The sequence below is a fragment of the Manacus candei genome, unplaced genomic scaffold (genome assembly GCF_025592945.1).
Source record: "Manacus candei isolate 608988 ecotype Guabito, Panama unplaced genomic scaffold, ASM2559294v1 h1tg000011l, whole genome shotgun sequence".
In the NCBI taxonomy this organism is placed as follows: domain Eukaryota; kingdom Metazoa; phylum Chordata; class Aves; order Passeriformes; family Pipridae; genus Manacus; species Manacus candei.
In genome coordinates this window covers 25,102,563-25,115,787 of record NW_026138059.1, presented here as the reverse complement: position 1 = coordinate 25,115,787, position 13,225 = coordinate 25,102,563, and the positions used below count along the sequence as shown (strand labels likewise).

General features: G+C 36.7%; 1 protein-coding gene across 3 annotated transcripts in view; it reads left to right on the top strand.

The window, feature by feature from the left end:
• The first annotated feature begins 302 nt into the window (after window positions 1–302).
• Window positions 303–13,225, top strand: part of CEP162 (centrosomal protein 162) — a 48,603-nt gene continuing 35,680 nt past the window's right edge. The window contains exons 1-4 of one of the 3 annotated variants that reach the window (XM_051777923.1): window positions 303–416; window positions 1,027–1,112; window positions 1,983–2,086; window positions 5,635–5,770. In XM_051777923.1, the coding sequence (XP_051633883.1) occupies window positions 2,027–2,086; window positions 5,635–5,770 (196 nt within the window). In that variant the 5' untranslated portion in view covers window positions 303–416; window positions 1,027–1,112; window positions 1,983–2,026. Of the gene's footprint in view, window positions 417–1,026; window positions 1,113–1,982; window positions 2,087–5,634; window positions 5,774–8,255; window positions 11,352–13,225 lie in introns of those variants that run through there. The other 2 variants (XM_051777922.1, XM_051777924.1) reach the window with 2 other exon arrangements.

Genomic DNA, 13,225 nt, shown 5'->3' with positions numbered 1-13,225 from the left:
CCGTCAGGGCTCTCCCGCGGCGGGAATGGCCGCCAGACCCCGTTCGCTCCTGTCACGTGCGTCCCGCGGCGGGCAGAGCCGAGCCGGCAGATTTGGCGGGATCACGTGGCGCGGTCCCTGCTGGCGGGCGGGACGGTGGCCGGGAGGGTTTCCCAGGCAACCGCGCCGCCGGGGAGCGAGGCAGCCGTCGCCGACTGGGCCCGGCGCGGTCCAGGTGCGCTGCCGGGGCAGCGTCCCGCTCTGAACCGCGTCTCCCCCGTCCTCGCCGCTCCCCGGAGCGGCCCCTCGGGCCGCCGAGCCAAGCCGAGCCGAGCCTTGCCCGCCCGTGTCCGAGCCCCTGCCCTGCCGTGTGCCAGCCTGCGTGTGCTCCAGGGAAAGCCGCCGGAGGATCAGGTCACGGCTGCAATGATTAAAAGGTTACATGAAATGAGTTGGGCTGTTTTAAGCTTTCCCTCATCCCTGTGGTTTAGCCATGCCTCCTCAAAACTACTGCTTCCTTTGCTGCTGTGTTGTAGCATATATCCCAGCAAGTGCCACCTTTGTTTTGTGCACAAAGCCATTTGTGAGCCTCCAAGTCTAAAGGCGTGACTGAAAAGTGTATTTGTTAAGGGCAGTGTTTCTGATCTTCTGTTACGGAAATTTTCTGACGTATTTGTTGTCCTTTTGAAAAATAAAGCTTTATAATGTTAGTTTTTATTAAAGCTGTAGTTATAAGGTAGGCAGAAGTACAGATAAATGTCAGAAGAATCACTTTGTTTTTCTGGCAAGGCTAGGATGAAGTATTTCCCACTTGCTGAATTAGTTGGCACAGCTAGTAAACTGCTAAAGCATCTTACATTTAGCGTCAAGTGTTCTTTGATGCAAAAGTATAAAAGGGTACTGGATTATGTGTGTCCTGAGAGGGAGCATTCTTAATCTCCTTACCATGTTTTCAGAGATATTGTCCAAATGCTTACATAAGGATATCTTATTCAATTCAAAGTCTGGGCAGTCTGCTATATAACTTTTTTTTTTTAACTGCCAAAGCCAAAGTGTCGGGTGGTCCATGGATGCTTAAGGAGTGAAAGCAGGAAGCAGTTGTCACAACTCGCCTGTCAAAATCAATTTACTAGGTAGGTAACAGTCCTGTGCACTGAGTGGGCTCCATATTGGGAGAAGTTTTTATTAATGGTAAAAGCATTTCTGCAAATGTTTAGCCCTTTTATGTTTACATAGCACTTCTCAGCCTGGAAGATGCTAGGGTAGTTTAATGCTGCGATACATGTGCAGTTTTGAAGGCAGCCATATGTGTTGAGCAGTGTGATACACAAAAGCTTTGTAGCCTTTTGAGCGTGGGGCTTATTTTGTACCTGAAAAATCAACGCAGATTCTTGGGAATGGGAGGGAGGCAAGAGCCACTGGCTTTCTGTGTCACGGTGGATCAAAACAAATCTCATTCTCTAATCTTAAAAGATTTTTATATATTTATTGATAACCAAGTCCTAAGTACAGCAGAGATGATGAAACAAAACCTACAGTGCCAGATGTGTCCAGTCTTGGAGAAAGAAAGAAAGGAATTAAAAGCCCCTAAAATGGATGGGAAATATTGTTGCAGAATATTACAAATATTCTTTTTTGATTATTGACAAAATGCTTAACTGTGGGTAGCCAAGAGTGCTGTTTTTTGAAGAAAAATGTAAAGTTGCTGAAGAGAATCATATTTTATTTGTCCCTCAAAGTTTAATTGCTGAAGCTGTTGTTTTGGAAATGAGTACTTTGTTTATAAGAAACTTTGGTAATTTAGGTATATCTGCATTGATTGTCTCATTCAGTAAAAGTTTAATATGTCTCATCCAGTTTAGATTAAGGATGGGAGGAATGATGTTTCATCCCTCAGGACTTTTTATTTTTTTTTGCTTATAACTCTCTATTCAAGCAAATCACCAGGTTACATCTAATTTCAGAATGCATTCAATTAAGTTTATTTTTATTTTAAATTTTAGTTTTTAAACTCAGTTGTGTGGAAGGTAACATCCAGTTGAAGATTATGGCTCATCGATTTTCAAAAGAAGATTTAGATGAGCAGTTTGAAGAGTTTCTGAAAGAGGTATGTTTGAGGGCAAGGTCACATCCCTTTTCTCTGTTAAAATACTGAGAAGATTTGAATCTGGAAGAATATGAAATTGGAGATTCAATGTGCTTTTATCGCATAACTTACATAGCGGTCTTATGTGTGGATCTTTGCAAGGTTTTAATTGCTAAACTTAATTCATGCTATTTTGCTGTATTGAAGTCAAGAGAACAGTTTTGTGATTAAATAAATATTTTGTAATTACTAGGTTGTATCTTCAGAAAGATCCTTTGCTTCTTGATTTTTGCTTTGATTTTATTGCATGTGTTACTTAGTAATAGAAGCTTCAAATTGATATATAATTAAAAATGAGGTTTAAAACTCTTCCTGTGTATAGACACAAGCTATGTTTTAAAAATTTCCTTATTTTTCTATGCAGTACTTACTTTCACTGAAGTCTAGTTAAAAATTCTTGTATAAAATGAAGCACGTTGTAGTGATTAGAAAATTTGAATTAGATTAATTTCCTTCCTCATGGCATTTGATGATTTTGAGTACAGGCAAAATCATGCAAGTCTGTGAGTTATGACTTAAGCTAAGACATGGCCGAAATGCCCTGACTAGGGATGTTTTTTCACTGCAACTAGACCTGTAATTTCAGAACTAGCCCTCCAGTCTATCAGACAAACAGTGTTGTAACTCTAAAATATATATACCACGTACATAAGGCCTTTACTAGATTTTGTACCTTATATAAGCATAGCTAGCGATGGCAGAGAATATTCTTGGAGTCTGTTATATATAATGTATGCCTGAAGTTTTTCTGATGTAGAGGCTGAGCTACAATTTAATGACTACTAAAAGTTATTTAATTTGATGATGTAGCTGAGTTAACACTCCTGAATTCACTGAAAATTATTAATATTAGTAGAATTTAAAAATTAGCCTGTGCAGTTCCTTCAAAAGTTCTTTACTTACTGTTGTTATGAAGGGAGTTGCTCTGGGGAAGAGAAAAAAGGTTTATTCTTTTATTTGTTTTGAGCATCTGTCAAAAATCTGCATATGATTGCTTCTTGTATTTGTTCCTCATTTGACATGCTCTTCTTGCTCCTCAGCTATTGCCCACATTGAGAATGCTTAAGTTAGAAAAAAAATCACAATAGCTGTATTAACTTAGTCTAAGTGGTATTTGGCACATTCCAGATAATGTAACTATTAACAACTCGTATCTTCATTTCAAACTAAAACTATTTTAAACCTACAAAACGAGTCATTAAAAATGTGCATTGTTCTGTGTTTTGCCAGCTGGATACAGACTCACATAACAACCATAGTGTCTACTCTCTGTACTTTTACACATGCATCCTCTTTTATGTTCCTGTCTTTGCTTTTTTTTTTTTTTAATAAAAAGTGTGTGGCCTTTTAATGTGAGAAAGATGAGAAGCTGATGTGTTCCATTGTTTGAAATCTCTCTGTAGGTGATGTTTGTGTTTAGGGGATAATGGTGGGGAGAGTAATAAAAACTGTTTCTCAGTAGTTTGGGGAAGACTTAATATTGTTTAAGCAAATCTCTCAAAAGTTGATTTATTTTTATTTATTTACTTTTTTTCCGAAGGAAGGGGAAAAATCTGGAAGTTTCACTATCAAGATAACTGACATGTTGAGAAAAATGCGCCAATATTTTTGTGTCAGCATTTCTTTCCCAACTGTCTGCAGTTGACAAGATGGGTGGACACAGAAAGTTTCCAGAACTTGAGACCAACCTGTGGGGGTTTCAGGTTCTTCAGTTACAATACACTAAGGCATATGAGCATCACTGAAGTTCTGCTTGCAGAGCAGAGGATACTGTTAGTTGTAAAAGAAAGAGCGAGTGATAACAGAGCTTGCTGCAAGCACCTGTCAGTGCTTCTAGTGCAGGAGGCATTCTGACCTTCAGAGACACTGGCATTAGTACTTGTGGGGTGACTAGTATAAGGAAGTTGTTATTTATAGGATATACGTCAGGAATGTAAAGCTGTTTTGTTCTATGTCACTGAGCCAACTTAAAGAAATTGCAATATATCCGGTTGTCTAGCAGTTTCATAATTTATTAAAATTGTGTTTTATTAAAATGCAAGGCTCAGAGCACTTTTTTCTTTCTTAGTCTGTATGACAAGCATTTATTTTTCTCAAATGAAACCATAAGCTCTAAAGATGTTCTTGGTCAGAGATATTAATAAGAATAGAATGTACCACCTAAGGAGTTCTTCTGCTGTGCCTTTTGCAATCAGACGTGTCTATCTCGTATTGGCCTTAATAGTCACCAGCGTGCCTGTAACAAATGTGGATAGAGCCTTTCCCAAATCTTCGTTCGTGAAGCCTAGCAGTGATGATGATGATGATGATGATATTATAATTTTTCTTAAATCATTGTTTTATGTAATTGTCATTTGATTTATGGATGTTCTTGTTAGGCACATATAGGTTGAAGCATTAATCATATAGTAAAGGTAGGCTTTTATGGTAGTGCTTTTATGTAATAGGAATCAGGCAGTGGACTGCAGAGGCTTGTTTTAATAAAATATACCCTTATGTTTTACATATTAAGTACCCACAATCCTGTTGCCTCTAGCATTCTGTTTATACTATCACATTTTCTTATTTGTGACTGTTACAAAAGTGAAGCTTTTGAAATTTTGCCATATGATACATTTGATTTGTGAATTTGTTGTTTCTTACTGTTTACGGCTTCTGCTAACTATTCGCTGTGTTCTATAAGACACTATAGGACAATTGGTTTCAGCAGTTATAGCTAAAAATTTAGATAAAAAATATTCCACTCTCCTTAACCCCAGTTTACTGCTCAAGCTTAATGAGTGTATTTCCTTGTTCAGTGTCTGGACATATAATTGTGATGCTGAACCTGCTGTAGGCCACAAAGTGCCTTTATTAAATAAAGGAAAAGAGCAGAGGTTAGTTGTGTTTTCCTTCCTGTTACTCTTCAGTAACTTAAATTCATAGGATGTTCATACTCATAGACCTTCTCTGCATTGATTTAAGCCATCAGTCAAAATCAGTGTGGATGACTAACACATAGAAAGCTTAATACACAGTTGGATAGGAATGGCTCTGGCATTTCTATTATATTCCATGAATACAAAGTATAAAATTAATTTCTGAAATATGATTTGCTGGGAGTTAGAATGTTTATTTTTCGAATATTAATAATGTTCATGTACAAAACAAGGCAAAACTGTTTCTGCTTTACTTTATTATCTTCAGGGATGTAGTCAGGATTTTGGGGTTTATGTGTTGTAACTAATTGAAAAAGAGCTGATTATGCTATTCATTTGAACATATACTCTCTATTAGCTTTTAACATATTCAGACTCTGGCAGTGGGGTTACTATAATACTCAGTATTTATACCACATGAATATAGTTATTCTTTCTTAATCAGCTTTGTCATGCATATACAGCAAAGGCAGACAGTGGGGAGTAAAGAAAGGCATCTGGACTCAAAAGTCCAGAATCGAGTGGCTGAAAAACAGTTAAACAATGTGAAAATTTAAAAGCTCTCTTTAACCTTGTATGCAATTGATTCAGTCTCTTTCAGATGATTCACTTGGAAATTCAAAGAAAAAGTCCAGCATCCTTGAGACATTGGGACAGCCCAGGAAAAAAGGAAGGAAGAAAAAGAATTCAATGCCATGGTGGATATCTGAGGAAGATTTGGATGATGGTGGTAATACATAGTTTTGCGATATTTTGGCCACAGGGGGTCAGGCTAGTTCTTTCTCATACTGCATATTAGGCCTGGTTTCAGATCAAGCTGATGCCAGTCAAGTGTTTTAGAACATTACAATGCAAGTTTGTAAAGTATACAACTCAAATAGAGTTGTATTTTTTAAAAGAGTTCATATTCAAACTGTGAGCTGCTGTTTTTTTCTGTAGCTTTTGAGTTACTGAAACTTTTAAAGAATAAGCACATTATAATAGTAAAATAATTAGAAAACGTTACTTATGAATTCTGCTAAAATATTGGTAGATATGTTTTGTAGCCAACCTGTTCTTTATACTGCCTTTTTATATATTTCTGTTTTCAAAACTATAGAGGAAAAAGACCAATTTGTATAGACTTATGCTGACTGCAACATTTGTAATAGGTTGGAAAACCATAGAAAAACTTTTCAACATCAGCTTGATGTATATGTCAGTATCCTCAACATTTGCCTTGCCAAGAGCCATGGCTTAAGGTGAAATGGGCTGTGGTGGCGTGATTGTTCAGTACTGACATGGTCATATAGTTCTGGAAGAAAATATATTATTGTTTGCAAGGTCTCTGCCTCTATTTTTTCATTTCTCCATTGTTTTCTTCTTGGATAGTAAAGTGCACGAGTAGTGAGTTTCCACAGGGTGATTGCCTCTTGTTCTTGTAGTAACTGGGGGCTTAATTTTCATGACTTGTATTTCTTATAACTGGAGCTTAACAGAAAGTTACAAAAATCAGTTTTTCATATGACAGAGTTAAAATACTGTAGGTAGTCTCTAATTTTTAGCATAGCTCTGTCCTGTCGGTGTTGTCCTAGTTAGGAATCAAATCCTAGTCAACACTTGTGCCATTTAGGCATAACCCTAATAGGTGGTGCCTGGACTTCTTATCTGTCTCTGGCCTTTTAAGATGTTGCTGTAAAACTCAGATGGATATGAGCAAGTTCTTATCAGGTAGTTATGAGCTTTTCAAAAAATGGAAGGACAGCGTGTTCTTGCTGGGCAGTGTGAGAATTAAGAGGTTAGCATGACCTCGTCTGGTGATGTTAGAATTTCAGCATGTTTCCATGGTTTTTCTGAGATGCTTGAGGCAACCCAACTTTGATGCTTCTCATGGTACAAAACACACTGGAATGGGTTCTTAAAAGGCAGGATGATTACAAGTTTTAGAGAACAGTGCTTGTGTGGCTTAAGAAAAATTAAAAGCAGAATCAGAAGCAGCAAAGTGATTATATCAAGTTGTTCCATGCAAATTTCACCACTTTCATTTTTTAAATTAAGAGTATCTTATCAGCTATGTAGTTTACCTAGAGGTAAAGCCATTAGAACTGAAACAAGTTTGATCTGCAGTTTATTGATGTATGGAAATATCTGGTAAGCTTTTTAAGGTCTCTCTTAAGAAAACCTCCTTTAACAGAAAAACATTCAAATGGTGAGCCTACCCAGTTTTGCCAGTATGGAATCAATTTACATGCAAAAGAAGCTAGCCTGTTCATATTCATAGTCTTGGTGAGGGGCTGGATTTTTTGGGAGGAAGTTGAAAGTAATCTGTGTAATGCTTTTTGAATCAAAGGTCCAACACGTCTTGGCAGTTGGACATAATAAAAGTGAGAATATAGGAACGTACACCAAATATGCTAGATCTGTGCATTGAGTTCTTATCCAAGCACCACTTTTGCCAGCCAGATTATTAGTTTTATTTCATTTACCCCTCTGTCACCACTCAGCATAGAATTCCACGCTCGTGGGGCATATGCAGTAAACCATGTCCGAGCTAGGACTTTAATATTGCCAGGCAGAGAGGCCTTTAATTCCTACTGGAAGGCTTTCCATTTTCTATCTTGGCAAGACGAGGATAGTCTGTGGCATGAAGTGGATGTCCTGGTTGTATCATCCCAAGAGGAAAGGGCTATATTTGTCATACTGGACACTTGCAAATGGTAGCAATTGCATAATGTGTACTGTGATGAATGCCATTCTGCTAACCAGGGACTTAGTTGGAGGGCAGTTAGCTTAGAGTCAAAAGAGAGACATTTGCAGACACGAACTTGGCCACCTTTGGGATAAACTGAGTTTTCCTTGGCAGTTTTATCTGGCTATAACTGAAAATTATGAATCCCATACATAGAGGAGGATTTAGACGTGTGTACACACCACAAACTGTGCTATGATTTTAGTTCATGTAGATACATTTATGGTGTTTTAAATTGACAGGTCAGGTGATGATAAGAAATTCAGTGTGGATAGGCTTATAGAGCTGCTGATATTTTGCTCTGTGTGTCTCTCTGTTTGTCTTTTATGCTTCCAAGTACTTTATCAAATACAGTTTTGCCAGATCTGATATTCTTCAGCAGGTGTCTGTTGTGTAGTGTGTTGCTCAGATGTATTAATAGTGGATGAAGGCACAGCAGTTTGCAATGTAAGTTACTGCATGGGATGACTGAGAAGATGACAGTTTAGATTTGTAGTTCTTCATAAGGATATTAAATGTCCCCTAAATAGCAAAACAATTGTCCAATGGGAAAAAAATAAAAATACTGATGTGATGGTAACAAATATGAAAATAAGCTGAATTTAATTTCTGAAAAGTGTAATGTTGGCATACTTTGAAATTTTGTGGAGGTCCATGTGTATTCTCCTAGGCTTGAACCTCCGTGTTGGTTGCAGATAGGACATTATCAAAAATTAGTATAGAATTAGTATTTTTAAAGAGTTTTAGAATTAGTATTTTCAAAGAGTTTTATCATGGTGAATCAAACTTATGTAAATGTATAAATCCCAGCTCCACCCACAGTGTGGCAGTGCATTACAAATACATGCTCCATATCTATCAATTGGTGTGTTTGGGTGTCACTGTATAGAGATATATTGTTATCCTAACAAAGTCTGTCTAATTAGCTTGTGCAGTGCACCAAGCTGATAGGTTGTTTCCAGTTTGAGGTTTTAATTTTGAGTTGCTTTGGTATCTATATCATGCTTTCTTGAAAGGCAAAGAGAATAAGACTAAATATGTGCTGTACATTTATTTTTTGTCTTTTTTTTCCCCAACGCATCTTGTGCCAGGTTTTGTAGATTAATGGTAACAGTGTAGGTTACTTCTATTCATTTGGCTGAGAACTATAAAGTTCTTTTAAAACAATTCCATTTTAAGATAACTCCACTAGTTATTCTAGGCACATTTAAACTCTGTTCTTCAGCTTTAAACTGAAATGTGCAAATTATGATTCAAGACACTGTCTTCCATATTGGGCACATTAAAGACCTACCTCTAACTAATGTCCTTTCTACTTGCTTTTGTCGTTTAAATGATAAAAAAGAAATTGGATAATAAGAATTCCTGTCCTGTCTTGCTTGCCTGTCTGTTCCTGCTGTTTGTCTTTTCAAGATTTTCAAACAAAATTTGTTAAAGTGAGAAAAGAGAAGAAACTGACAGAAAACCATGCTGAAATAGTGGAAAATAGTGGACAAAAGAGTCCCCATTCAGATTCCCAGTCTGGTATTTGATTAAATATGTTTTGATATATTTATTTAGTATTAACCTTGTATTACTACTGTGTTTCCTATAGCAAACCCTTAGCAAATTGTCCATTTGACCATTGTGTTCTCACTGAAAACAAGCTGCCACTTACTTCATTTGTCATTTCCAGAAGAAACTAATAACTGCGTGAACTTTTGCTCAGTTGTTGTAACATCCTATATCACTACCTATACTGATGAAGTAGGACAGACAGTGTTGAATGTAAGCCTGGGGAAGAGAGGGGGTAACTTTGAAAGTCTAAACAAAAATCTCTCACCTCTAGTAAATACCTGCTTACTAAACTGTCTGTATTACATACTCAAGAAATATTAATATTCATTGTTTTACTTGTTTAATTTCAAAGACCACAGCCAGATAAGCATTTTACTCATTTTCTATTGGTGTGGTTCTTTTTGCTCTGCTGACCAGTGTGCTGCTCTGTGCATGCTGCCCCTGCAATGGAAACAGTGATTGGTGTAATAATGACAAACTTGAATTGTTTAATCTGTAGGATTATTTTAGTCAGTGTAACTTCAGATTCTGCCTTTCATATGAAGTCACTTCTTATGCTGTCCAAAGAGAAACTCCAAAAAATAATTAAAAATTATGAGCATTGATCCATTAAATACTTTTCTCTAAAAGACACAGTCAATTAACTTGTACTAGTTTAAACATGGCGTTGGTGTTAAATTCAAGCAGATCAATAATGCTTCGGAGAGCCATGGCAATGAAATATTTGGCACTTGGTCTCTAGATCATGTTGGTGAGCTAGTATATAGCCTGTAAAATATTTCCCTGTGTTAGCTTTCTAGAATGTATGTGCTACCCTGTTTTCATAAGCCTCACTTTCATAGAATAGCTCTAAAGCATCTCGGTCTGGGAGATAAACACTAAAAATTAATTTATTTCTCAAATTAGGATTAATATTTGAAATATGAGCAATGGTAAGACTTTGGTAGTTATTTCAAATTACTTTTAAATTTCAAATTACTTTTAAAAGGTATCAGATGTTTGCATTATGTACAACCGAAGGCATGCTGTCAACACTTTGTTTCCCAGTAAATGTTTAGTCATCTTAGATGCTGGAGTTGTGTTAGTTTCTGGTCACATATCCCCATGCTCCTCTTTCTAGGTGGCAGAGGTCTGTAGCCTAATCTCCTAGACTACTCTGTCTCTTGTGCCAAGGTAAATTCAAAAGACCTGTAACTATGAGTTTTCTCTGAATTAGTCAGTTTAGAAGCCTCTTCCACCCTGACAATTTAAACAAGGAAAAAATACTTCATACGAATCATCTGGCTAGCCTAAGGTATATAAAGGATGTAGTGAGACTATCATCTAAGTTTCGTGAGAGCACAGTTTTCAGCATAGGTACTGTTATCTAAAACTTAATTCTGCTAATGTGAATGGAAGGAGCTTGATTGTATTTGCTGCTCAGCAAGTCCCCACAAGGATTTGAGCAAACAGCATGCAGTTCTATACCTGACAATGATAATTTACACTTATGTACCTATGTTTTTCCACTTTCCTTTGAGCTGATCTAGATGCTTGCTTCAAAACACGTTGAAGTAGTTTTACTGATTTCTTTTTCCTTCAGGTAAAATATTGAGCTCCTCAAACAGTATATTTGAATGCAAAGTATACATGGAGCAAGAAGGAATTTCTCTCTTTTTAAAAATGAAAGAGAGAGAAAAGAATTTATATTCTCAGAAGTTACAAGTATTAACTTTAATTTTTAGTTATAGATAGAAAAATTAGACACAATTCAATCTGCAAGAAACTAAACTGTATTACTTTTTCAGAAGTGTTAATTTGAAGTCTCACATCTTATTTTTCTCTTTATTCCCTGTCCATTATGCATAAAAATGTTTAAATGTACACTTAGAAGTAGTTCCCTCTAAACCTTCTTCTAGTGCATCTCGCAGCAAGGCTTTGTCTAAATTCAAAATGTTGGAAAAATTTCATAAGGACAAGAAGGATCCATACTTAAACAAAGAAGAAGGAACCCTTGCTTCTGAGAGTCCAGACAATTCTGAGGGTAACAAATCTACTGCATTCTATATGATATTAAAAAAATAAAATGGCTCAGTTCTGACAGTCTTGGTCAAATTGGGAAAAAAGTTACTTTTTAAGTAGATATTTGTCATTGTCTGTTTGAGTCCTTTTTATTTGTTTTTCAACTTTTCAAATGTGGTGGTTAGAAATACTTTTCTATGTGAAACTCAGGTTCTTATTTTAATTAATTACAAGTGGCAGGACTTTAAAAAAAGAATACTGTATATCACTAGCCTTACAAAATGTTGCATTTGAAGTAACAGGTAGGAATCTTTAGAGTTCAAGAAAACTGCTGCTCTAAGAAGTCTTTACAAAAAATAACAAATACCCTTCTCCTCCAAAAAACAAAAATCACTCTTGCTAGCCCCCCAGAAACAAGTAGAACTGTTCAAACAGCCAAAACACAGTGAAATTACTTCAAAATCCATACAAGTTGATATTTTTTTCCAAGTTTGATAGGTTTCTCAAAGTTCAGGTTGTGTAGGGTGAAGGAAAACAAACAGTCTTACCTTTATTAGCAACAGTAGGTCCCCTGTAATCTGGGGTGTGTGTCTGGGTGTTGAGTGGCTAAATTGCAAAGTTTAATGGCTACAAAAACAGTATTTGTTTTTCAGATTATTATGGGAGGTGCTTTTTTAAAAAACACTGAAAAATACTTAAAAATTTTTAGATAGCTTACATAAATCCAAGGAATCCTTCAAGATCAATGTACATCTGTTCAGAAATGTCATTGAATTTGAGATTATTTAAATAAAACAACACGGGAAAATGTGGGGGGTTTTAATATTTTATTCTATTAAACATTCTAATTGGGTTTTTACTGACGAATTCACTTCTCCTTTCTTGCAAATCTCTACATAGGAGGTCAGTCACAGTTTATCATTTGATTCTGCTAACATATTCTCATTCAAAAATCAGGTGTTTGGGGTCTGGTGAGATTATGGCTAATCTAAAGCTCTGCAAAAAACTTGTGACCCCGCTGCAAACAGACTCCTATTTGCTGCCTTGATAACTAGAATAGAGTTCCATCTGGGTAAATCGCTTTGAATTACTGCATTTGGCTACCTGAGAAATGGGCTATTTGCAGTTTTTTGCCTCTGTTCAGCACTTTGAGCTTTCCATTTTATACTTTTCAGTGTAGTAGCAATATGTATTTATTTAGGCATGAACTTGTATGCATGTGGAGCATCAGATAATGTCTCTGACATTTATTTGTTGCTTGCAAGGGAAATCAGTCAGAGCTCTGTAGTGAGGACAGAGCTGAAGTTACATAAAGTAATGTGGATTTCTAAGATGTAGAATCTTAGACTCCCAATAAAATATGCAAGGGGACTTTGTCATTGAAATAAAGGAAATAAACCTATTCTACTTCTTAGAATAAACATGCTGAGGGCTGCCCAGTAGAGATGAAAAAGGTGTTGAGACTCTTGCTTTCCCCACATTTTCAGTACCAAAGGGAAAGGGCTCTCTCCATTGTCATGATATAGGCAAGTATGGCATTTTTTAAAAGGGACTTGTATGAACCTTTATAGAGGACAGAGGAAGAGCCCAGAGCCAAAGCACTTGGTCAGCACGTGGAAGACTGGTTTAGTGTTATTGATGCACGTATCTCCTCCAGTCTCCTGCAGCAGGAAATGAGCTGTTGTCAATCTCTTTACCAGTCCTGGTATTTTCAGTACAAGGACACAGTCTGAACATCATGTGGCCAGGCAGAACAACAAATTCTGAGTCTTTTACCAACTGAAGATTCATACTGGAAAAGACTGACTTAGATTCTGTTCCCTTCTGTGAGAACTGTTAAATAATTTCATATGTTATTCGATAAAATGCATAAGTAGCTTTTCTCCTACCTGTCCT